This window comes from Durio zibethinus, chromosome 14, assembly GCF_047325235.1.
Source record: "Durio zibethinus cultivar Kanyao isolate XHJ-2024 chromosome 14, ASM4732523v1, whole genome shotgun sequence".
NCBI classification, from domain to species: Eukaryota; Viridiplantae; Streptophyta; class Magnoliopsida; order Malvales; family Malvaceae; genus Durio; species Durio zibethinus.
The window spans coordinates 14,962,474-14,990,199 of NC_143175.1; the positions used below are offsets into that span (position 1 = coordinate 14,962,474).

Genomic DNA, 27,726 nt, shown 5'->3' on the forward strand with positions numbered 1-27,726 from the left:
AAATGTCGGAAGGGGAGTCAGAAGAACTGAAACAAAGGTCAGTCTTGTCGAAGGATTCAGTTGCGCTAGAAATAGATAGATTTGACGGATCTGTGGATGACTCTCAAAAACAGAATCGATGCATTGGAGAAGAAAAAGAGAGAGAGTCAAAAATGACTTATAGGGAACATATAAAATACCCAAAAAAATAAATAAACTAAAAAAACATTTGTCCACACTCGTGCAGTATATACTATATATAGATACAGTACAATGCGATTAACGTTCAGTACTAGATTCAATTAAAAAATAAAAAATATTTCACTAAATTTATATAACTCAATTTCTTTTATAAACAGTTTACATTCTCTTATAATTATTGAATATGAAAAGAAGATAAAAAACAAATTATTCTTTTGAATAGTTTATATTGTACTATAATTATTGAATATGAAAAGAAGACAAAAAAACAAATTACTCTTTTAATAAAAAATAAAAAAATTTAATTCAATTAATTTTTATAATTATTTTTAAAAAATGACATTAAATAATTTTAAATTTTAATAGTTACAATATTTTTTTATTTTCAAATTATGATATTTTTTATATCAAAAAAAAAATTAATCCTCATTTACATTTTGATTATTATATGTTCAAGAAAATAAATTGAAGACAAAGACAAAGAAGGAATTAGAATTACTACTCTGATTTGAGTTCACATAAGATCATGCACATAAACGTCAGCTTAGTGCATTTTAAACGTGCAATTACTTTAATGATTACTATCATTACTTTCTAGTCTTTACCCATATATATACGAAATTTTGTGATAGTTTAAAACTTTTGTTGAATGAGTTTATGATTTTTTAGTTTTTATGCAATTTCAAAATTTTGACATAAGAACTTTTTTTGGAGTCAAGAAGTTCTGTCAAATTTTAGATACGAAAGTTAAGTTTTTGGCCAATAGGTGATTGGGTTGTGAAATTTTGGATGTAAATATAGTTATTACACATGATGGTGAATTGTTTTTTTTCATTAGCTAATCCCTTATATTTTAGGTTTTCATCTGTTGGTATTTATCTCATACGGTCAAAGATTTCAGAGCAAAGCCTTTGACACAAAATTTGACAAAGTTTCCTTAGAAATTGAGCATGTTCCTTTTTGGTACCTGTAGAAGAAAGTCTATTCTAAACTCCCAAGAAGGTTAAACAAGGCATAGCAACTTCCATCTAGAACACTTGATTAGTGTAGTTAATATCATCAACCCAAGTTTTAAGTTGTCCTTAATTACTCATTACAACAATTTAATCTCTCGTATTATCAAGTTTTTCAACCACAGGACATCATAAATTCATAATGCAGTTAATGAACTTGTAAAAGAAAAAGAATCATGAATTTTCTAGCCTTTTCACACCAATGAACGTGAAAAAAAAAAAAGAAACAAACAAATAATTACATTAAGAAATTCAAAGTACAAGCTAAATCTCATTTAAGTTCACAAATTCTTGCCACCCTATTAAAGCTCGAACTCCAAAGTTTCAACCTCAAAATCAACTCCAATGTCTTTCACTAACTAAGGTCGCAACAACTTACTATTATTTGCAATAAACTTGTCTTTAAATTAATTGACAGAATAGTTAATCCAATTATTTCAGAACACATCAGGCTGTAGTTCGTAAATCTTTCCATATAAATGTTATTAATAGGACCCATCATCATCCTACTTGCGGTGGTTCCCATTGTAATCGCCACTATAACCACCATCGTTGCTGCCTTCATCGCCGTCACCGTTTGTTCCATTAGCAACGGTCTTCATAACTTCCTCACCAAGATTCTGAGCCTTTTCAGAGGCATTATTAATCTCTCCTACACACAACAACCATCAAAACCTCCGTAAATGTATACAGACATTTGATCTTTTTTTTCACCGAAATCTGTTTAATTATATGTTTCCAACCGTACAATTGATTGGCTTTTGTTCAACTGGTTCAATGGCCGACATGGTCTAGTTTTCAAAGCATTTATTTTTTCTTTATGTTCTTTCTTTTTACTATGATCATTGGAAAATCCTCCATTATCGCCGTCACAACTGCCATTTTGTTCACCAGAGCAACAATTTCATCGATCGTAGTTTTTCTTTCAAGATTCAGATCGATTTCGGGAACACTAGTGTCTCCTGCATAAACAACAACCATAAAAGGAGTTTAATAATGGGTTCTGTACAGAACAAGTAACCGGCTTTCAATCAAACCAGCCAGGCCAGTCATGTTCTAAGAACAGTAATTTTTCCAGAGCTTTTTTTTTTTACCGTTACGTCGACAAATCCTCCATTGTTGCCACTGTCACTGTTTATCATAGTTCCAATAGCTTTCATTATTGATTTTTCATCAAAATTCAGGGCATTCTCGTTATTCTCAATTGCTCTAATGAAAGCCATGCAATCATCCAACAATTTTTTCTTTGCCGCTTCCTCTGCAAGCATATCTTGATTTTTTTCTCCTAAGCATGGAACGCTCCATCACCTTCTTCTGAAGTGCATGTTGCTGAGCCCTCAGTGATTCTTCCATCTGCCTTCTTTTCTGTCTTTCTCTTGCCAATACATTTTCGGAGCTAGAGCAATCACGTCTTGGGGATCCTGTTAGATATTCAAGTAAAGCAGAAAAAGCCATATTCATTAACAGTTAAGATTGTTGTTGTTGATAAATGAATAAACACAAATAACAAAACTGAAATTATAGGAATAGAAATCTAACCATTTGGGAAAATATTCGACAAAAAGACCAAGGTGAATTGAGAAGAGTTGCTAAAACTGAGGTCCAATTCAGTACTAAAAAAAAAAGATACAGAGGGAGTTTTTAAGGCCACTTAGATATTTGTGGCCAGCATCGCCCAAGGTGGGGGGCCCATCTTTTGGAGTTTGGCTGTGGAGCAGGTGAGACGCGTCACTTCTCTCAAAGAGACGAACAACGCATAATATGATAGCACAATTAGCATAATTATAATATTGTAGGATTAAGAATTGTAGATGATATGATATAAAAGTTATTAACAAACCAACTATCATCCTACTTGAAGCGGTTCCCATTGTTAACTGCCGCCATAACCTCCAGCGTTGTTGCCTTCATCACTGTCACCGTTTGTTCCATCAATAGCGGTCGTCTTATCTTCCTCAGTATGATTCTGAGCGTTATCAGTGGCATCATTAATCTCTCATGCACACAACAATCATAAAACCCTAAGCAAATTTATATTGAAATTTAATCTTTTTTTTTTCACCGCAATCGGTTTAAATATATGTTTCTGACCATACAATTAATCGGCCTTTATTCAACTGGTTCAAATGCCAGCATGGTCCAGTTTAAGTTCTTTCTTTTTACCGTGATTGTCAAAAAATCCTCCCTTATGGCCTCCACAACTGCCAACTTTGTTCACCAGAGCAACATTTTCATCGATCGTAGTTTTCCCTTCAAGACCCAGATCAATTCTAGGAACACTAGTGTCTCTTGCATAAACAACAACCGTAAGAGGAATTTAATAGTGCGTTCTATACAGAACAAGTAACTGGCTTCCAATCAAACTAGCTAGGCCAGCCACGTTCTGAAAACAATAATTTTTCTAGCATTTTTCTTTTTACCATAATCGTTGGTAAATCCTCCATTGCCACCGTCGTCACTGTTCATCATAGTTTCAATAGCTTTCATCATTGCTTTTTCATCAAAATTCTGGGCATTCTCGTTATTCTCACTCGCTCCAATGAAAGCCATGCAATCGTCCAACAATTTTTTCTTTGCTGCTTCTTTTGCAAGCATTTTCTGATTTTTTCTCCTAAGCATGGAACGCTCCTTCACCTTCTTTTGAAGTGCAAGTTGATTAGCCCTCAGTGATTCTTCCATCGGCCATTTCTTCTGTCTCTCTATTGCTAACACAATTTCTAGAGCCAGAGCAATGACTTTTTAGGGACCCTGTTAGATATTCAAGTAAAGCAGAAAAAGCCATATTCATTAACAGTCACACTAACAGTTAAGACAATTGTTGATAAATGAATAAAAACAAATGACGAAACTGAAATGATAGGAATAGAAATCTAACCATTTGGGAAAAAGATTCGGCACAAAGACAAGGTGAGCTGAAAGGAGTTGCTAAAATTGGGGTGCGATTCGGTATTGAAAAAGAAAGAAACAGGGCAGATTTTAAGGTTGGGTTTTAGCATTGGACAAAAGGAAAAGATTTAGAAGAAATAATTTAGTTGAAATTCGTAAAGTTTTTTTAAAAGTAATTAAATTAAAATTAAAATTAATAAATTAAAATTTTTAATAATATAAATTATGTAAAATTTAAAAAATTTTAAAAAATTTTGATATTTCAAAAAATTTTCTTTCAGAAGTGGTTAATTAAAAATAAAAATTAAAAAATCTAATTACATATATCAAGTGTATAAAATTTAAAAAAATTTTAATAAATTTTGATATATATTTTAAGATAAATATTTTTAATAAAAATATTGATAAAATTTTTATTATTAAATAAATATTGATTAAATTTAAATTATAAATAATATTTTTAATAATATTTTACATATTATTAATTTTTATATTAATTTTTATTAATTTATTAGTTTAAATTTTTTATTAAAATTTTTCTTAAATTATTTTTAATAAAAAATTTTACAAATTTTATCACAAAATGAAATTTTTTACTGGATAAAAAATGCCAAATGCCTAGATAAATGTGGTTAGTAATCACCCCAGGTGGGGACTCATCTTTTGGAGTTTGGCTATGGACAAGGTGAGATGTGTCACTTCTCTCAAAGCGACACGAACGACACAGAATAGTCCCACGTGGATTTGAGACAAAAAATTGAAAATGCAATTGGAACATTCCTCATTTTGTTATCTACAAATCATAAAAAAAAGGGAGGAAAAAATTATTTAATGAACATTGCAAAATTAGACTTTTTTTAATAATTAAAATCAAATTTATCTGTATGTTATAAGGTCAATATTAAATTTGATCATTATATTTTAATTTATAGCCTCTTTTATTTATACTTTTTTTTTTCTATTTTAACAAAATCAACCTTAGATAATAAATGTGATAGTATAACTACAAGAAAATTAATGTGATAGCATATTATATTAAAAGATTTTGCAAGTGTATTGATTTGTAAAACCTTTTCAATTTTTTTTATTTTCAATATGTTATTTAAAAGTTTAGCTAGTGTACGTTACTCATAATAACATTTTTTATAATTGTAATTAGTAAATTTGAATATTATAGTTACATAATTAAATATACATATAATAATTTGAATGCCATGTATTGATTCAAACCTATGTATATATATAATAATTACATCTTATTCTTATCAAACTTGCTAAATTGCGTCTTGAATTTGAAGAGAACAAAATCTAAATCTAAATTTTTTAAGAAAAGATTTTGAATTTTTACTAGACACTCTACAATTATCTAAAAATTACACAATGGATAGTGTTAAAAATTCACTATAATTCGTACACAATGAATTAGATAATGAATTTTATATCGATATAAAGCTCTTTAAGTTTAGTTTCTAAATCTTAAACGGTTTGTGATTTGAATTTGTATAACTCAAGATATGATCGAATTAGTGAGTAAAGTACAAAATAGGATACAACAGAGCAACTTGTCGATCCCCTGAGTTACAGGATCGATCCCCTAGCTGACCCAATCGATCGGGTACCAAAATCAATCGATACATTTTGTTGTAACGGTTAAAAATTGAGTGAAATTCAAGAACCAATTGATCCCTTCGTCTTAAACAAGCTCTAACGGCTAGTTTCAAAGGAAAAAAAACATAGTTTTTCATTTTCCAAGCATTCCCAATGGCTATTTCCTCTATTTCTCTATAAATTGGGCATTCCAACACACCAAGAAGGTTGATGAAGCAAGAGAGCAAGTGTTAACAAGTTATATTTTCATTTTCTCTTAGAATCAAAAGTTTTTAGAGCTTAAATTCAATATTCTTTGTATTTTTTGTATCCAAAATATTGTTGCGTTTTATTCATCATTTTCTTTGTACTTCATTAAGCAAACACTCAATCTTGAGAGGTATTTTAGTTTGCAAAAATTATTTTAGTTATCTTGTAAGCAAGAGGTGAGGTAACATCTTAATATTGTAAAGGTAGAGGTTGCTATCTAAACCTTAAAAAAAGATAAAGATTTAATACAAGATAGATTTGTATATTATAAGAGTTTTTATTCAATAGTGGATTGAAGCTTTGGTGTGGATAACCAAGAAAAGAGGACGTAAGTGCCTTATGGTGAAGGACCGAACCTCTATAAATCATTGTATTTGATTTTTCTATCCCTATCTCTTTATAATTTATTGTTGTTTATATTTGATTTTAGGTTCATTAATTTTTATTATTTGCATTATATTTTCATCAAAAGTGCTTATTGTTTTAATTCTCATTTAATAGTATTGAAATCATTTGTTTGAGAAAAATTTAGAGAAATATAATTCACCTCCTTCTTGGATCATCATCTCATCTAAAAAGCTAACAAATATTAAACTCATTAAATGAGACTGAATAAATAAATAAAGTTCGATAAAAAAAATAGGATCGGACTTGGATTTTACCATTTAAGACTTGAGTTCAGATAGGTTTAAAAATTACAAAATATTTTTTATTAAAATGAGACAAAGTTCATTTGCTTTATTTTTTTATAATAAATAAGATTGATTTGTTTTATTACTTATAATATGATAAAGTAAATTTTTTCTTTGTATAAAAAATGATCCAATTTTAAGTTACATTGAATAAATTAAATTCAACTCAAGCTCAAATGAATTATAAATTTAATTAAAATTAATTAAATTAGTTCAATTAATAATTTATAAAAAAATCTCTTTTCTTTAATTTTAAATACTAATCTTTTAGGCTGACTTGAACTTTATTATTATATAGAAAAAAGAATTTAAACAAAAAAATAATGTTCAAAAAATTAAGTTGGACTGGATTTGCATTTACTTAAAATGCTAAAATATCATATTATATCATGCTTGAATCCAATCTAATCCGATCTGAATCAATCCATAAGTAGGTCTAAATAGGAACTATCTTTTCTTCTACCTAATTTGTTTTTTTTTTTTTTTTTGATGTTGTTTCATATAGGACATTTGGAAAACAAATGTATAACGATATTTGAAATAAATTGGCCCAAAAGAAAATTTCTATGATTTGAGAGAGATTCAATAAAAAATAACAAAAAGAAAGACAAAATGGCAACCTTTTTTGGAGGATTACTTGATTAGATTAAAAGCTAAATGATGATCTTTGATTTTTCTGTATTAGAAGTAGACTTTTTTTTTTTGTTGGTCAATCGAACCTTTAATTGTGCGATCTACTTCAAATAAAAATATTAAAATATGTTATGGACAAAGAAAACCAGTAAAAGATTAAAAAAAAAACAAAAGAAAAAAATTTGCAAATTTTATAGTATTTGTTAGAAAAGAAAATGTTGCTTGGAGTCATAGTTGGTCGGTGCAATAATATGAAGGATAAAATTTGACTGGAAAGTCCTATACCTAGCAAAAAGGATAAAATTTCATTGGTTTGCAAAAAAATTAACATTTCATTTGTAATTTTTATTATAATTTTGTAATTGTTCAATTAATAAAAAATTATATAAAAATTTATTATTTATAAATGTGATATATTTTATATAAAATTTTAAATTGTGATTCATTAATTATAATGTAATAATTATAAATAATATATTTTTTAATAAAAATAATTGTTTGTCTATTTGGAGATACTATATATGGATCAATAATTGTTTGTCTATTTGAAGAAATTGTGTAAATTCATAGGAGTCAAGTAACTATTTGCAATGATTAGTCTAAATGTAGGATTGTGACTACATGTCTTTTCATCATACATACATGCTAATATTTATACATACACATATAACATGAGTCTTTCTGTGTGTGTATATATATATATGTATGTATGTATTTGAGTAATGATATTACTCTTACCATTATCTTGTTCTAGATTAGCTTAGAAAAATACTGAAAAATATACAGTTATAACCATAAAGGAATACTTTTTTTGTTTCGTTATTTTTGTATTTTTTTTAAATATTTTAAAATTATATCTTTTTTAAATATCTAAAATTTTTATTTTTATATTTTAAAATTTTTTAATTTTTTGACATTAAAAATCATAAAATTTTAATTTTATAAAAAAATTAAAAAATTAAATATATTACAATCAATTTTTTAAAAAAATTTCATGAAAATCAATAATTCCTAAATAATTTGAAACGAAAGGTTTTATTAGCTTTATGTTTTTGAATTCCAAACGAGTCTAATGTGTTTCGTCATTATAGCTAAATCTTAAAATAATTTTATTTTATTTTTTAAATGTATATGATTAAAAATATAAATTAAAAAATTTTACACTAATATAAACAAATCTCTTCTCTCTCTATATATATATGCAGGCTTATATATTACTATGAACAGGTAAAAAAGACAACCATAATCATAAATTACGATTATTATTGAATTTAAGAATTCATTCAGTTGATTTGTATAATCATCCATAAGTGATAACATAAAATCAATAATTAAAAATATAAATTAAAAAATTTTAAACTAATATAAATAAATCTATCTTTTCTATATATACGCATGTAGGCTTATATATTACTATGAATAGTAAAGGTAAAAAAGACATAACCATAATCATAAATTACGATTATTATTGAATTTAAGAATTCATTCAGTTGATTTGTATAATCATCCATAAGTGATAACATAAAATAAGATTAAAATTCAAATTTTAACATTTATAATTTCTTTTTATCTTCAACTACAACCTTTTTTATACCAAAAGAAAATTACAAATATTACTAGACTTAATATCTTCCAATCCCAAGTTTAGTTATATATATATACAGACATATATATTTTAAATTTTTTTTCATTTGAGACAAATTTAAAAAAATTTCTCACTTGAAAATTTTATAGAAATTGATCATTTGTAATTTCTAACAATTTCATCATTAGATAAATATTATTTATTCCTAAAATTTTATTTTATTTTTCTATTATTATTATTTTTTATAATTTTTATAACTTTCTTAGAAATTTAATCATATAGAGAAAACTAAAAAAAATAATAAATAAATAAATAAACAAATAAAACCATAAATAAATAAAATAAAATACCAAATAAAAGGAAATTGGTTCAGCTTAGTGGCTAAAAAATTTGGCTATAGGAATAGATGAATGGTTGAAGCAGCTTGGGGTAACGTGTGGCTCAACTGGAGCTAAGATTGCTGAGAACCGACGCACTTGATAATTTAACAGGTCAAGCGCTTGGATCGGGTCAGCTTGAATAGAAACACACAAATCTTGGTATTGATTAAGACAAAAACAATGTATTTTTAGATAGTATAAAAGCTTAATTTTTTCTTTTTTCTTCAAAATTTCCCTCTCATTCTCTCTCTCCTCATCTTTTTCTCTATTATCTTTTTAGAAAACTGGTAGGAACATCGATTGAATATCCTCGTTGGATTCTAAAAACCTAAGTAGGAATGTAGGTTGAGTCGTCAGAAGGTCACTGATTTTTTAAAATTCAACGTCGAGAAATAGAGATGATGCTGAAAACTTCACTGAAAACTGAAAAAAGCTTGTTGAAATTTGAAAATTTTCAGATTTTTCCAAAACTTGCTGAAATTTTCAAAATCACTGATTTGTAATTTTGAAACTTCTTAAATCTTTTTACAACCCCAATTTCTCACAAATCACATGCTTCAAAGGATAAAATCTTTTCAAACCTCACTTCCAAAAGGATTTTTTCTTTCTTTGTTCTTTTCAAACCTCACTGATTTTGTTTTCTATCATTGTGTCCCCCTCTGTTGATTCGTGGGTTAATTTATAAGAACACTTAGAGAAGTTTTTGATTGATTGTGATTCCATCTTTGATTAGATTTTTGTATTATTATGAAACTAGAATTTATCCTCTTCAAATTGAATCCAACTCTAATTTTAATAACAACATTTTTCTCATGGCAAAACTTTTTTTTATTAAATTGAAAAGACAAATAAACTATAAATAAAATAAAAATGAATTTTAAACTCCGAACAAAATGAGATATCTACAACTGCCTCTCTTTGCCCATTTTCTGTAAAACAAGAAATATGTAAAGATATAGATATCTATTAAGTCGGGTGTAGCTTAACAACAATTATAAAATCTTGAAACTCCAAAAATTCACAATTTGAAATATTCAAGAACTTCGCAATTTGACAATTAGTAATGCAAGTTACAACTCAAAATTTTATAATTTGAGTTCAAAGAACCACCATTTTGAAAATTAAAGGTTCACAATTCAAAGATTCGCAAGATTTCATGTTTGCATGATTTTCAGATTCATAAGGATTTAAGATTTGAAAGAATTTGATTCTTAAAATTTTAGATTCGCAAAAACTCAAATTCACAAGAATTTTCAAGTTTGTAAGACACAAAGATTTGCAAGGATTCAGATTCGTAAGAATTTTTAATTTCGCAAGAATTCAGATTCGTAAGAATTTAGATTCACAGGAACTTAGATTCGTAAAAGTTTTTAGGTTCGCAAAATACAAAGATTCACAAGAATTAAAGATTTGCATTTGAGAACTTCACATCCAAAGTTTAATTTAGATATTCATAAAAACTCAAATTTGTAAGAACTCAAATTTGTAAGAACTCAAACTCGCAAAATTTTCAATTTGGCATTTGAAAAATTCACATCCATTATTCCTAATTTAAGAAATTCAGGATTTCATCCAAAATTTCAAATATTTGGATTCAAAATACTTTGGAGATTCACACAATTTTCAAGATTCTCATTTGAGCTTAAAGATTTACATTCAACAACTTTTAGAGCTTCACATACTAAAATTCTATAAATTCACACCCTAAAGTTAAAAAATTCTCATTCAAAAACTTTAGAGATTCACAAAAAAAAATTCAAGATTCTCATTTGAAAAATTTAGTATTTCACATAAGATATTCCTCTTTTAAAAATTCAATGCAATAATATGAAGGATAAAATTTGATTGGAAAGTCTTATACCTAGCAGAAAGGATAAAATTTCATTGGTTTACAAAAACAAAAAAAAAACATTTTATTAGTAATTTTTTATTATAATATTGTAATTGTTAATTATAATAAAAAATTATAATAAAAAATTATATAAAAATTTATTAATTTATAAATGTGATATATTTTATATAAAATTTTATTAAATTTTATATAATTTTAAATTGTGATTAATTAATTATAATGTAATAATTATAATTGATATATTTTTTAATAAAAAATGATATATTTTATTTTCTATTACTTTGATATTTAACACTAATAATAAATTTATTTAGAAGAAAAATTACAGTAACAACAAAACAATGTTTATGGATTAATAATTGTGGTAAATTCATAGAAGTCAAGTAACTACTTGTAACAATTAGTCTAAAAGTATGGCTGTGATTTCATGTCTTATCATCATACATACATGGTAATATTTATATATACATATACAATGTGTGTATCTATATATATATATATATATGTATATAGTGTGTGTGTGTGTATTTGAGCGATGATATTACTCTTATGATTATCTTGTGCCACATTAGCTCCGAAAAATAGTATTGAAAAATATATAGTTATAACCATAAAATAATACTTCTTTCATCTCATTTTGTTTTTATTTTTCTTTAAAATATTTTAAAATTATGTCTTTTAAAAATATTTTAAATATTTATTTTTTTAATTTTTATATTTTTAAAATTTTTATGATTTTTTAATTTTTTGATATTAAAAATCATAAAATAATAATTTTATAAAAATTTAAAATATTAAATAAATTAAAGTCAAAATTTTTTAAACTTTGTAAAAATCAATAACACCTAAATAATTTAATATGTAGGATGTATTAGCTTTATATTTTTGAATTCCAATCGAGTAAATGTGTTTTGTCACTATAGCGAAACCTTAAAAAAATTTAATTTCATTCTTTATATGTATTGAAATCAATAATTAAAAAATATAAATTAAAAAATTTAACACTAATATAAATAGATCATTCCTCCCTATATATGCATATAGACTCATATGCTACTATGAACAATCAAGGTAAAAAAGACATATAATCATAATCATAAATTATGATTATTACTGAATTTGAAAATTGGTTTAATTGATTTGTATAATCATTCTTAAATGGTAATATAAAATCTTAACACTTAAAATTTTCTTTCCCTCTTCAACTACAACCTCTTTTATACCAAAAGAGAGTTACAAATATTATTAGATTTAATATCTTCCAATCCCAAGTTTAGTTATATATCTATATTTATAAGCCTTGGTGGCTAAACTTGGTTTATCATTCACCTACAAGCACTAAACTTCAACAAATACCATAATTTAATGTGGAAAAATACTAAATATTCTATAGTGAAACTAAACTAACAAAATAGCAACAAGCCTAGCTGGAACACAAAGAAAGATATAGAGAGAAAAAAAGTGCTTTGTGACATTTGGGAACAGAGGCATAGTACGAAGGATATTGGCTCATAACCAAAAATTAGATGAACATAACAACCCTAAAATGGCTTTGAATTTTAAATTCCCAATAAGGGCTTTGTCCAAAATGACATTTGATTTAGTTTTTTTAAGGAGGCGGATGGTCGATGTGAACGTCACGGTAGCCTGCTACTAGCCATTGCATTGTGGTTCTCATAAGGGTCCTCAAATGTTGAATTTGGCTTGGAGCCACCCTACCAAACTTATGCTTAAAATGCTTGTTAACCAGGTTGGGCTTAGGCCTTATGTTCTAAGCCAGCAAGAAAAATAAGCAAACCTATCTAGTTGATAATAAACCTAAAATTTCAAACATTTATTATTAGGTTGTTGCTCAGTTAATGTAGATTAATTTGCTTTATAGCCCATTATTTGAATCAACTGCTTTGCATACCGTTATTTGCAGCATTTTTGAGTAGGCAAATGTATTATTTACCTTTTTTCATGTTTTTTTTTCCTTATCATTTTCAGCTATTCCTCTTCTAGATTTGGTTTTTGAAATGCTTTATTATACAAAATTATTTAACATTGGATTTAGATGTTTGTTTTATTTTTCACAAAAAAAGAGTTAAAACTGTTATTTGCGAAACATTCTTCAATCATAATTCTTGTAGAATAACAATTAGACTATCGTTTCAACATGTGTGTTGTATTTGTGAAAACATGTTTAAATGTTAATATAAAATATCTTGATAAAGAAAGGAGATTGATATCTCACATTTTCCAATATTAAAAATGGTTGTTTAAAAAACAAGGCTTGCAAATGATCTTAATGCAGTTGAATTTGTGTATTAATCTACACATTATGAATAGTTGTGATGAACTTGGTTTGATTTCTAAAATATTGAAATTCGGCTCAGCTATGGTGCACCATTTTACCACTTCTGTCACATTCCAATACATTAAATTAAAGACGTTTTGTTAGTGTTTTACAACTAAGAGACCTTGTTTTTTCTATGCAAACAATATAATTCTCCTAAACCAGAAATTTATTTCTTTTTTATTGTTCCAAACTAGGCAACCATGTTAAACCTATTATAATAATGATTAAGAGAGAACATTATCTCTTAATTACTCTCATGATTGAGAATGGAGTTTCCATACCAAAAGAAAATGCTTTAACTTTATAATGGAGAGCATACATACGAACCTCAGATGAAAATATGCCACATAATCTGTAATTTCTACATTTCCTTGGCTATGCTTTAATTTGATCCATAACAAGTAATAAGTGGCCCTCAAACACCCTACTTAGGAATGGTTCTCTTTTTATGTGCACATTGTGGTTGGTATATTATAGTTGGTTTACTTAAATCCCTCACCACAAAGCGAAAAGTAAGGAGCAAGAACAGGCTTACAAAAGAAGTAGATTTATAAAAGCAAAAACATACCTTTCTTAGCCTTTTGGCTAAAATCAAGTGTAGAATATATTTTTATCAATTTAATATTTGATATGTGGGTCATTAGCTCACAGGATGTTAAATTTATTTTTTTAGAGAGAAAGTTTGCCCATAATAGCTTGCTATGGGGGTTTTCACTTGTTGCCTAAGTGGTGCACTAAAGCTTAGGCCTAAAGCACCCCACCCAATACAAGTTTAATTATTTTGATTTGTAAATGTAATCATATCTATGTCTAAAACCCTAACAGTCATCTTATTACTGAAGTAATATGCCCTGGAGATGTTTTTCTTTTCCCAGTTAGTCTAATTCATTTCTTATTCAAAATAGGTAACTAATGTGACTACTTTGCTAGTCTCAGTAGCCAAAATCCTTGTGTGATGATAGGAACGGTCATCTATCTTCATTGAAAATGAATAAAGGCATCTGTGATACCCCTAATCTTAAATAAAAAAATGTGTGCATATGATATGATATATATGTAAAGATTTAAACCTAAATCTATGAGTATTACATTATGAGAGTCACTAAATATTACTGTTATAAAAGTCACTAAATGCTACATGATGGGAAGCCACCTCTAGAATCCTAATGTTTGGTATGATCTTAGTTCTGTAGTTAAATTCGATTTGATAGGGACGTTAAGTTTTATAGGTAGAGAGATTGTGACATCTCCAATCCCATATTGGAATAATATGTGGATATAGTATGATATATATGTAGAGATCTAAGCTCAAATGTCAAGCCTTAAAGGTGTATAGATCTAAACCCAAATATCAAGCCTAAAGGTAGAAAGATTGTGATATCCCCAATCTTACATTAAAAAAATATGTGAATATGATATGATATATAAGTAGAGATCTAATCTAATCCTATATTAGAAGAATGTATAGATATGATATATATATACATATATATATCTAAACCCACATTAGAAAAATAAAAAAAAATTATGAATATTATATGATATATATGTAGAGATCTAAATGTGTGGATATGATAATGATATATGTGTGTAAAAATCTAAACCCAATCCTATATTGAAAGAATGTATGGATATGATATGATTTATATGTAGAGATCTAAACCTAAATGTCAAGCAAAAGATTGTGATGTCTTTAATCTCACATTTTGTGAGACGCTTTTTATGAGACCCATATTAAAAAAATATGTGGATATGATATGATATATATGTAGAGATATAAACATTCCAATGTAGGGATATATAATGTGATATGATATGATATATATGTAGAGATTTAAATATTCCAATGTGACAACTTTTATGGGATCCACATTGATGTGTGAATATGATATGATATATATGTAGAGATCTAAACCCAAATTGTGAGAAGCTTTTTGTGAGACAAAATTGTGAGATTTTCAGATCATAACTGACAATACTTGATAGATTGGGTGTGGGTCTCCACAGTATTAGAGAAAACTGATGTCTAATATCTTAACATGTGCCTTGCATGTCCAAATTGTGATGGCTTATGGCTAACATGTTTCTTCTAGATTCAAAAATATTAGACAAGGTTAAAATTGTGTTAAGGTAATGAAACTCAAAACGTCTCTTTTTATTTTGCTTTATATATGAATATCTACAAGGACATGCTTTTTACATTCTCACTATTTCTTCACCAATAACCATGGTCTAAAGGGGAGATTTTAGGATAAAAAGAAAGCTTAAACTCAATAATGGATCATTGAGACTAACCCCAGATGAAAATTATCAAAGCTAATCCATAACTCATATCACCATTCTTTCATGTACAAATGAAACCTATTCTTTTATTCAAAGGAAACTTAGCTCCAACATCAAAAAATCTTCAATTGCCTTCATTTTTAAATGGTTATCCATCGGCTCATTCCTTCTCGTAATCAGTAATTTTAATCTAACCTCATCCTGATTGGCTTCTATATTTGCTGTCATTAACGACTTAGCTGAGTCCTTAATCTCCACTTTCATATTTGCCAATTTAATTTTCATCAACTTAACCTAGCACCTGGATTAGGGTTGCTTCATTCTCATAATCAGTAATTCTAATCTAGCCTCGTCCTGACTGGCTTCTATATTTGCTGTCATTAACAACTTAGCTGAGCCCCTAATCTCCACTTTCATCTTTGCCAATTTAATTTTCATTAACTTAACCTAGCACCTGGATTAGGGTTGTCGTAGCTTTTTTCCAACAACTATGAAGCTTTTTCTTTTTGCTTGTAAACGACCATCAAATAAATTTAAGTGAGATAGAGAAGAAATTAATGCTTGAGTAGAGAATTTTTTTAATGAAATAATTAGTACAAACTTTTTACAAACACAATTTATATTAAAATTATTAAAAACTCAAACAATTATTACTATTACTTTGTTTGGTTTTCTATTAACAAAATAAAAAAAAAAGTTACATGCACTAATTTGCCTTCAAACTTCACATAGGACAACAAAATCATATTAATAGTTAGACCTTAATTATTAGAACTTTGACATATATGAGAGAAGACAAAGACAGCAAAATTTTGGGCCCGAAGGCTATGTAGGTTGCTTCTTAGATAAGTCCTCTTTTATACAATTAAAAACTTAGGAGATATTTATTAAATTAAGGGTAATTATGGAGATATAAAATTAAGATTTTTTAATTACTATTTTTTAAAATTAAATGTAAATCGAAAATATTACCTAAAAATTTGCTAAATATATCTATTTTTTACCATGACAGTTCAACCATATCAAATTTTAGTTCATGCAATTATTTTTTAAAAATGATATTAAAATATTTAAATTTCAATTCTTACAATTTTTTTATCCTTAAGTTACAGTTTTTTCTTCGTATAAAAATTTCTAAAAATTTAGTAATCTTTAGAAAATATCAGCAATTTTCATAGTGTCAATTGAAGGAAAGAAATTAAACTCACCGAGACTAACGATTTCCCACTAGAAAATGGAAACTTCTTCCTACCTTATTTCTCGTAAAACTTGAAAGTGTGTGGATTCGAGCTATAGATATATAAATCAATGTATAGAAAAGTACATGTATTTTATTTTCTTCACTTGGTTTACAAAAAATAACAATAAAAAAGGCTAGTTGAGGCTTTAATCTCTTGTGATTTATTGTAGAAATTAAGCTTTGACTTGATTTGTAAATTAAGAACTTCTTTTTCCTAATTTTTATCAAGTCATTTAAATCAAGATTTGAAAGCTAATATAAATTTAACTCATATGTATGCAATATGGGTTGAATTTTTTTTTTTGTTCAAATGGTTAATTTAAAAATTTATACGTAGAACATATTAATGATTTTGTTTTCCTTTCCTCAAACCATGTAATTAAGTTCGGATACTTGATGAAATGCTCAAATTAATTCCTTGGCCAAAAAATAATTACTTACTATATATTTTGATTGAATTCCAAGAAGATAAAACCATTTAAAATTTGATATTGTTAAACATTTCTTGTATTATTAATATTAATTAGTGATCATTGGACCAAAAAGAATATTAATTAGAGATCATGTGTTGTTACATGTTAGATTTGTTTTTTATTACATTTTTAATTTTTAAATATTAAATAAAAAATTTGATATAGATTTTGAAATATAAATAATTAAACTTTAATTAATTTATAAGATGGTGGTGTTAAATATTAAATTGCTATTAACTCAATTTGAATTTTAAAATGAGGGAATATCTAGATTTATTATATGAGAAGAAATTATTTCTTATTATGTAACTTAAAAAAATATGAATAAAAAATAATTATAAAAATATATAACATAATTATTATATAAAGTAGAACAAATTAAAATAAATAAATAACTAAACCAAGATTGAACCAATCTTACAGAAGGAATATGTTTCGACCTAAAATTCTCACTATCTTTCTTGTAATTAAGATAGAGATCTTGTAGATAGTACGTTTAATTATATTATATTTTGTAAAAAAAAAATTTTTTTTTTATAAAAATTAAAACTAATTGTATAGCTTGAGACCCCATATGGAGCTAACATTCTTCTACTATATTTGTATGGCTTGGGAGCCTATGTAAATCGATTACCATCCGTTTCTGATTCCAGTTAGGTCAGCATGGATCGATTAAAGTTCTCTAGGGAGACAAAGACAAGTACTCCCGTGTTAAGTTAATCTTGATTCAAAGTATTAATTGAACTTGACCTTGTCGAGTCTTGAACAGTTCAAAACACCAAAAATGTAACCTATCCAATCCAAATTTACAGTGAAGACAAAGCTCCATAGGTTTTGGTAATAGACCAAAGAAAGAAAAAAAAATGCAACCAAAAGCAAATTGTGTTTTTGTAGTTTTTCTCAATCGACTAACCTTTTCTCAACTCTTTGTTCTTTGCTTATCAAAACCATTTTTGATTTCAGTGTTTTCATATCTTTTCTTTTCTGGGGAAAGAATAAATGGAGATGTGATCAGCTCATGACTAGAAAAGAAACTTATAAGATTAATTTAACGAAAACAATAAATAGTAATTATGGAAATGGAATTGAACAAATTTTATCAAAACCTTTTGCCTGGCATAGCGTGATCTTGCAACCCATCTTGTCATTTCATCGATCAGTGCAAATTCGATTGTGTACGAATTTACTTTTCTAGCTTTGGTAGCTTTCACTTTGTATTATATAATGTGATGGCGAGGCATCGATTTGGAAGCATCAAGATGCTTAAGCTCAGGCCATGTTTGGCATGCCTTGACTTTAACAAAAATAAGTAAGGCTTTGGTCATTATCAATTACATTATTTATATTTATTGTCAATACATCAAATATAATTTCACTATACATGAACTATATGATCTTTAAAAACTATAATATCACTCTAATTTTTCATTTGTGATTATCTACCATAAACCTAAAAATTTATGAATCTCACAATTTAATTTATAAGCATAAGGATGGTGCACACATTCTTTTGTTATGCCGAATCTCATGGGCTATATGGGGGTTGGTTTTAAACTGGTGAGGATTAAGTTAGTTAATTCTATGAAGAGTCAAAGAGATGTTGAGGCAATGTGTAGGAATTGCATTTGGTGGAAAAAAAAGAGATGGATTGTGGTGTATGGTGCAACCTTTTGGTCTATTTGATTGGCTAGGAATGGGACTGTGTTTCAAAACAAAAAATGGGAAGGGTAAAAGGTTCTTTTTCTAATTAAACTAAGGTCTCTATTATGGATGAAAGCAATGGAAACAAGAGGAAAAATTAAGGAAACAAATTGGTAGGGAAGACCTACAAAAAAAAAAAAAACGTTATGGAAACGAGTCTATGGAGTAGGGAAGGACTACAATGTGAATGTCCAAGAGAAAATGTGCTGCAGTTCAACATTGATGGTTCGACTTCCTTTTGGCTCTGTTGGTTGCGGAGGGTTGCTTAAAGATGCAGGTGGTAATATTAGAGGTATTTTCTATAGCCCATTGGGGATTCAAGATTCCAACATAGTAGAACTGGAGGCTATCAAAATAGTTATAAAAATTTTTGTAGGATCTTTATGATGTAACCAGAAGGCACTGGTTATAAAGTCAGACTCAATAGTGGTGATAAATTCAATCATAAAAAAAAAAAATAGGCCATGAAGGCAATGAAAATAACTCGAGGAGATTGATCAACTAAGAAAAGTAATAGGACAAGTTGATTTTGTGCGTGTTTAGAGAGAGGTTAATAGTTTTACTGACTTGTTGGCAAAGATATGAGTGAATTCATCAACCTTTTTCTAGACTTGGCTTTGAATGAGTTTTAAATATATTGTCATGTTATTCTTGTTTTAGTTGTTATTGTTGAAATGAAAGTTAAGTTCCAGGTGTTATTACTACCAGAAAACTCCAGTGGGTTTCATGGTGGTTGTAGAAATCGAATTTTATCCGAAATATTTTAACACAATAAACCCAAACTCATTTTTGAATATGGCCTGGAACCATTTATTCAGGTCTATTATGTAGACCATTTTAAAACCCCAATTAAAGGCCTAATTGTAAATTTGATTTACAGCCCAATTATGGCCCATTTAAGGCCTAATAGGCAACTCATTTTTAAAAGCTTGTTTAAAAGCCTAACCAGAGCCCATTTTACAACTTGAAAAAAGGCCCAAAGATAGCCCATTACAAGACCAAATTTGCACCAAATATATGGCCCATTTATAGACCCGAAGCTATTTTATTTATAAATCAAATATGGTCCTTATGTAAGGAGCCGAAGCAAAGACTTATTTTGATTCTGGTCACATGAGTACATTGACGACAAAAAGGTGAATATTCAACTGAGAAAAAAGAATTAGTTAGAGAGATAAAGAAAATAGAAGCTGGTAAGCTACCTATAGAGGAAAAAAAATGACTCAGTGGCTTGTAGGATAGTAGGGTGGAATAGAAAAAATAAAAAAATGGAAGAACTTGGAGGGCAAGTAAAACTGGTCGGTGAAAAGTTTTAAAATGGGAGAAGTTAAAAAAAAATGGAGGTCTTTTAACAAAGAAAAAAAAAACAAAATAGAACAAACCTAACATATAAAGGAAATGAAAACCTTACCAAGAAAAAAGGAATAAAATAACTTGAAGGACAAAGGGTCGATGGAGAGTTTTAAAACAGGGGAAGCTAGAAAAAAAATAGAGGTCTTTTAACAAAAAAAAAAAACAAAATGGAACAAACCCAACCTAAAAAGGAAACAAAAAGCTTACCAAGAAAGGATGAGACCTTGTTGAAAAAGAAGAAGGCAAAAACTGTTACGAAATCAGAAAAAGATAGCTCATTTTACTCTCTTTCGGGTATTTCACATGCATAACTTCACTTTTATTTTTTATTTTTAGCTTTGATATGCTTCTTCATGTAAAGTTTAGAACATAAATGGTTGTCATGTTCATTGCACGGGTTTTTTTAAGCATAAAAAAGCTATTTTTCTACTTATATAGAATTAGAGTGGTAAAAAATATAAAGACTATCTTGTCTAAGTTCATGAAATAGTTTTTAGATGATTGCTCATTTTTTTGCTTTTGTATGGATACTAATTTATTTCGGAACCCAAATATTTTATAAGCAAAATCATCTAGAAACTGTTTCATGAGCTCAAATGGTTGGGAAAGACTTTAATTGTCTTAATATTGTTAAATTTGTCATGACTTTGATTTTAGCTCATAAAAAATAATTATTTTATGAATACGTATGTACAAACGAGCATAACTATTTACGTTTTTTGATTAAAATAATACTAATTTAATAATAAGAGATTGTCATTATAAGTATTACTTTATTTTGAAATAGCTTATATAAACTAAAATAATTTTTTTATAATAACAAAAGATCATAATGATTTGAAATAAATATTTATATAAATAACCATGACTACTTGATCTAGTTCGATAAATTTATTTACTTTTAAAATTTTTTATTTATTAATTGTCAAAATATTAATAAATTAATATTATTTTAATATGTATAAACTTGTTTGAACATAAACTATTATTTTATAACAGAACAAAAAATCACAACAATTTAAAATAAATAATTGTTCAAATAATCATAACTATTTGATGTGTCAAGATATGTTTGAAATAAATAAAATTTTAAATTTTAATTTAAAAAATTTTTAATCTTTAATTTATATTTAAATAAACTTTTAACATAAATTAATATTTTATTTAAAATAAGATTTATTTAAATATAATAAAAAATAAAAAATTATTAAAATACATTAAAAACGTAAAAAATAATTCTTGCGAATTTTTTAGTATTTTATTTTATTTTATTGTTAAATATTTTCTAGTTGTAGTTCTGGTTAAAAGTAAAAATGTAAAATAAAGAGAGAAAAAAAAAAAAAGGAAAAATCGTGAGCGTGGGGCGGGCAAATTGAAAACATGTAGGGACAGGACTTAGCCGAGAGTGGCTGGATCTGGAATTCTGGAGGAGATTGGAAATTTGAATTGAGATCCTAGATTTGTTGGTTTCAGTTGCAAGTGAATGGTAGAGAAGTTGTTTTACTGTTTTACAATTAGATCAGATCTGGGAGAAATGCTGCGGCTGAGGGCATTTCGAGCGACCAATGAGAAGATTGTCAAGATAGCGGTGCATCCGACTCATCCATGGTTGGTAACCGCCGATGCCTCTGATCACATCTCCGTATGCACTGGGAGCATCGCCAGATCATTTACAAACTGAAGGCCGGTGGGGTCGACCAGAGACGTCTTGTGTCCTAAATTGGAGAAGCTTGCTGAGGGCGAATCTGGTTCGCAATCTATTTCTATTTGTAATTTTCTTTTTCTTTTTTGGGTTTGATTTGATTTGATTTTACAAAAATTTGACTTTACAGTGCCTGAAAGGAAACCTACAGAGGCCATCCGTGGAGGTAGGTATTTAATAAGTAGTAGTGCATTTTTAGCCCTCTTTTTCCTGTCTTCAAATTGAAAATTTAAAAGTGAATTTGAAATGTCGACCTTTTTATTTTGATCAATTGTTAAAAGTGTTAAGCAGGTGAGCTTTTTGGATGATGACGTGCGGTTTTGGCAACTTTGGCGTAACCGTTCTGCGGCTGCGGAGGCTCCTTCTGCTGTGAATCAACTTACTTCTGCTTTTGCCTCTCCGGCTCCATCAACAAAAGGACGGCATTTTCTTGTCATCTGCTGTGAAAATAAAGCCATCTTTTTGGACTTGGTCACCATGCGTGGCCTTGATGTACCCAAACAAGAGCTTGACAACAACTCGCTTCTCTGGTCAGTGGTCTTTCACTTTGCTCATTTTTGAAATATCAGTTTCATCACCATATTTTATGTACTCATATTTATTATTGTGGAAAAGAAAATGCATTTCTTTATGTCAAATAATTTGCTGAGCCCAAATTCCACAATTGAAGCTTCCTATTCCATGTTATCTGCTGGCTTTAACTTCCAATGCTTTCATCTTTTCATATCCTTGGATGACCTGCATAGCATTTTGATTTCATTTGTGTGCCTCCTCACTTTTGAGTTTTTCTGCTGCCGCTACCTTCCTCTAACTTCTGATTACTTTTTCTTATCATTGAAAACAATAATCTTGTAGCGGGCATGAGGTGACGTTGTTGATTTGCCTTCTTCAATTAAAGCGCCTCATACCCCGTCAGGCAAGGTGCCTTTTATTAAGTGCATGCCTTTTGTGCGTAGAAAGGCAAGGGGCACATAAAAGGCCTGCTGCACCCTTTGGGTCTTTATGGTTTTTAATCTCTTTTATTAGCTATGTTTATAGTGGCTAGAAAAGGTCAGTATCAATCCTGGGGGTATATAGTCCACTCACAATCTTTTGTTGAAAATTTAAGTCAAGGAAACATCAAGCTACTATGTGATGACAACTTTTCTATGTATTCACTTAAACTTTTTGGACCTATTTGTGTGCATATTGTCTAGATGCACTTACTATGAGAAAGTTTTCATTTTTATGATATCAAATAGGCACATGATGCTGGAGTTATTGCTGTTGAGCTTTCTAGAATGATTGGAGGTGCTCCTCAGCTTATTACAATGGGTGCAGAAAAGACATTTGCTATATGGGACACAATCTCTTTTGAGGTTTTTTACTATCCCATGAGAAGTATTAACCGTTGTGAATAGCACTTCCTGTAACTGAAATTTTGCAGTAAAGAGTTGGCATGTTTTCTCTTTTCATTCTTGTTAGCTTCTCTGCTAAGGAGTTGCAGCAAATTAAACCCGTTCCAAAGCTTGCATGTCATAGTGTAGCATCTTGGTGTCATCCTCGAGTTCCTAACCTTGATATTTGGACTTGCGTCAAAGATTCCTATATATGGTATGCTAATTTTTTTTTATTTTCTCAATGGCACCCACTAAAGACATCTGTCAGTCTTTTTTTTATATGTTGGCTTTTGTTACAGTATATTGGTGGAAGGCTATATGCAGTAAATATTGACCATTCAAGGCAGTATCGTTTGTTTAATTATTGCAAGGGTATCATACTTACTATTTTAACCTTTTTGCAGGGCTATTGAGCACCCAACTTATTCAGCACTTACAAGACCATTGTGTGATCTGTCTTCACTTGTTCCTCCTCAAGTAGTTGCACCAAACAAGAAACTTAGGGTATGTGGCTGTTTTTGTAGTTGTGATCCTATAACCTCCATTGGTGGGGATTTTATTTTTATTTTATTTTATAAAACTTAATTAGTAGTTTTAGTTTAATGTTATACGCTCTTAATGTTATGTTCAGTGTCAATATTGCAGAAAACTTAAATCAGTAATCTAATGAACTGTAGAAGAAAGAGATTTACATAGAGAAGAAAATGGTCAAGCTTTTTGAGTAAATTCTAATTGCTTGTACAAGAAGCTCAAGCAAGGATATAGAAGAAGATGTTGGGACCTCATTGGCCTAACCTTTGGTAGCTGCACTTTGGTTTTTGTAGATGGGTTTAAATTCCTGGTGAATATCTCTGAAAATTTAGAAACTAAAGCACTAGAAAGATAAAAATATCATCCATTTACTGCTTACTCTGAAATTTAAATGTTATATTTATTCTTTGTCCATGAAATTGGCCTTTGTATGATTGTCATTCTTTTTGACATAGCTTGATGTTTCTTTTCCTTTCTTTATCCTCCCCACCACCTGATCTCTTCCCAAAGTTGCTTGTTTTGACTTTTATAAGTTTCTACTGCAGGTTTATTATCTTTTAATTACTCTCATGATTGAGAATGGAGTTTCCATGCCAAAAGAAAACGCTCAAACTTTATAATGGAGAGCATACATACGAACCCTAGATGCAAGGTTGCCACCTAATTTGCAATTTCTACACTTCCTTGGCTGTGCTTTAATTTGATCTATAACAAGTAATAAGTGGCCCTCAAACACACTATTTAGGAAAACACCCTATTTAGGAAAGGTTCTCTTTTTATGTGCAAACAGTGGTTGTTATATTATAGTTGGTTTACTTAAATCCCATACCACATAGCGAAAAGTAAGGAGCAAGAATAGGCTTACAAAAGAAGTAGATTTATGAGAGCAAAAGCATGCCTTTCTCAACCTTTTGGCTAAAATCAAGTGTAGAATCTAATTTTATCAATTTAATATTTGATACGTGGGTTATTAGCTCACATGATATTAAATTTATTTTTTTAGAAAGTCCACCCACAATAGCTTGCTATAGGTGTTTTCGCTTGTCGCCTAAGCGGTGCACTAAAGCTCGGGCTTAGAGCTCTCCATCCAATACAAGTTTAATTATTTTGATTTGTGAATGTAATCATATCTATGTCTAAAACCCTGATAGTCATTTCATTACTGAAGTAATATGCCCTGGAGATGTTTTTCTTGTCCCAGTTAGTCTAATTCATTTTTTGTTCAAAATAGGTAACTAATACGGCTGCCTTTGTTGGTCTCAGAAGCGAGAATCCTTATGTGATGATAAGAATGGTTACCTATCTTAATTGAAGATGAATAAAGGCATCTATGATGCCTTCAATCCCAAATAAAAAAAATGTGTGAATATGATATGATATATATGTAAAAATCTAAACTTAAATCTTTGAGTATTACATTATGAGAGTCATTAAATATTACGGTTATGAAAGTCACTAAGTGTTATCTAGAATCTTAATGTTTGGTATGTTCTTGGTTCTGTGGTTGAATTCGGCTTGACAAGTGTAGACATCAATTTGTATCTGGGTCCATTGAGGTTCGGGCCCGATTGGACTCGTCAATGTTCGAGCCCATTTAGGCTAATTGGAATTCAACTGTAGACACCCGTTCGTGTTTGGGCTCATTGAAGTTCGGGCTCAATTGGGCTATTAAGGTTTGGGTCCAATTGAGCTCGTCAATGTTCAAGCCCATTTAGGCCCATTTTGTTTCAGTAGCTATAGAAATCCATTTGTGTGCGGACCTATTGAGGTTTGAGCCCAATTGGGCCCATTAATGTTCGGGCCCATTTGGGTTCAGGCCTAAGTGGAGAGCTTGTTCATTATTATTATTATTATTATTATTAATTTGTTTTCTTTTTTTTTTTTTTCTTTCCTTGCTACTTTTTTTTTTGTTTCGATCCACACGTGCATAATGGAATTGGGATCAGAATCCTTGGGTCAAACACAAGATCAAATTGTTGGAATTTTAGACTAAAAATCACGTTGGACATAATGCAATCTAAAGATTCAAGCTTGAGATTGATTTTTTTTGTTTTCTAAAATCATTTTTAGGCTTATCTATAAATTGGATCAATTTTAACACTGAAGAACACACAGGAAAGACAGAAAATTATTGGGAGAATTTTAGGAAAAGTTTGGTAGTAAGGGTTTTTGGGATTCAAAAATTGAGATTTTGGATTTGATTCGGAGCTTTGGTGGGGTTTTAGGTTTTTGGGGGTGAATTTAAAGTTGTAAGAGGTTCACGGAAGGTTTAAAACGGGTTAGGAATTTTTTTGGATTTTTTTCAAAATTTTTGGGTTTTTTAGGCTTTTTGAAGAACTTTAAATTTTTAGGTGAAATTTTTCGACAAAGTTGAAGTTTCCGGAATGATTTCCAAAATTCAATATGTTTTTTTAGAAATTGGTATGTTTTTCAGTTTTCAGTTGAAATTTTCGATGACAATGTCAAAAATCGGTGAGATTTTTTGTTTTCGGTTAAATTTGTCGGATGATTTTTTAGAGAGAGGTTAGAGATTTTTGGGTTAGAGAGAAAGGTTTTGGGATTTCTAAGAAAAAAATGTTGAAGGGTGCCTTATAGATCGCCTTTACATGACGTTATTTTGGCCGTTTGGGATCTACATGAACCCGATTTAGGATTCGTGTGTTGATCTTGGTATTGACTCGACTCGTTCGTAAGTTTTTTCTTTTACATTTTATTTTTATTTTTTGATTTTTATTTTATTTTCTCTCATTTTTTTTATATGTTTTGGTTTATTTTTTCTTTTCTCTTAAAAATAAAAAAATATAAAAAAGCTATAAATATTTGTCATTAGTATCTTAAAAAAATAATAAATTTTTTTACAAAAAAAAAAGAAAAACCTTTTGAAAAAAATAAAAAATATATATTTTCAAATAATGATAATTTTTATCATTTAAACTATTAGAAGATTGTTTTGAAGTAAGCTTTATCAAATTATTGGGAGGTTTCAAAATAAATTAATAAATTCGACGACAGAGCTTTTTCAAAATGGGATATTAGTCTCTATAAATACTTCTGAAGTGAAAAAATTATCTTATATTGTTATCAAACTATTTGGATAATTTTAAAATTAATTTTTAATATTAAATTATTTTATAAATCATAAAAATGATTAAAGCTTGGATAATTTAAAATCAAACTGATACTATTTTTTGGATGGACGTTGTGGAGTGTTACAATCTTTCTTATGCATAACTGACTCTCGAATTTAACATTTGTTTTCGTAGACAAAAACATATTTCAGGTGGTCAATCATGCTTAAACAAAAAAGATTGGTGACGACTCTTTTAACCCATGTTTGGCGATAGGTCTACAAATTTATATATTATGACAGCTTGGTGATTTCACTGGGGATATTAAAAGTCAAGTCAGTAAATGATTTCTTATTATCTAAGCCTTAATAAATTTAAAATTATTTTATTTCTTTTCATTGCTTGTATTTGCTTTATTATTTATTTTCATTGTGTGTACCTGCTTGTTTATTTGTTTTTCTTTTTATTCATTGCTTATATTTGCTTAATTATCTATTCATTGTATATGTACCTGTCATTCATTTGCATTGCATAACATAAGCTCTCTACCTTGGCTCTACCTTTATGAGGGAGTGAA

General features: G+C 28.6%; 1 protein-coding gene and 2 non-coding genes across 11 annotated transcripts; all 3 read left to right on the forward strand.

Annotated features, from left to right (window-relative positions):
- The first annotated feature begins 13,983 nt into the window (after positions 1-13,983).
- LOC149515074 (U2 spliceosomal RNA) lies at positions 13,984-14,179 on the forward strand. The gene has a single exon (XR_016327897.1). It is a non-coding gene; the product is annotated as a U2 spliceosomal RNA (small nuclear RNA).
- A 7,613-nt stretch (positions 14,180-21,792) lies between these two features.
- Positions 21,793-25,955, forward strand: LOC149515075 (uncharacterized). 9 transcript variants are annotated; one of them, XR_016327578.1, is made up of 7 exons: positions 21,798-22,217; positions 22,302-22,337; positions 22,463-22,701; positions 23,413-23,529; positions 23,636-23,764; positions 23,955-24,054; positions 24,182-24,219. XR_016327578.1 is itself a non-coding variant. In XM_089743587.1 (6 exons), the coding sequence occupies exons 1-5, from the start codon at positions 22,092-22,094 to the stop codon at positions 24,699-24,701; spliced, it is 576 nt and encodes a 191-aa protein (XP_089599713.1). In that variant the 5' UTR covers positions 21,793-22,091; the 3' UTR covers positions 24,702-24,733; positions 25,313-25,955. The 9 variants fall into 9 exon arrangements, 4 of the variants coding, with proteins under 4 accessions (XP_089599713.1, XP_089599712.1, XP_089599715.1 ...); XM_089743587.1 differs by lacking the exons at positions 23,413-23,529; positions 23,636-23,764; positions 24,182-24,219 and adding exons at positions 24,627-24,733; positions 25,313-25,955 and having other exon boundaries at positions 21,793-22,217; XR_016327576.1 differs by lacking the exons at positions 23,413-23,529; positions 23,636-23,764 and adding an exon at positions 24,627-25,955 and having other exon boundaries at positions 21,796-22,217; positions 24,182-24,391.
- On the forward strand, positions 24,976-25,167 carry LOC149515076 (U2 spliceosomal RNA). The gene has a single exon (XR_016327900.1). It is a non-coding gene; the product is annotated as a U2 spliceosomal RNA (small nuclear RNA).
- Positions 25,956-27,726: the final 1,771 nt, after the last annotated feature.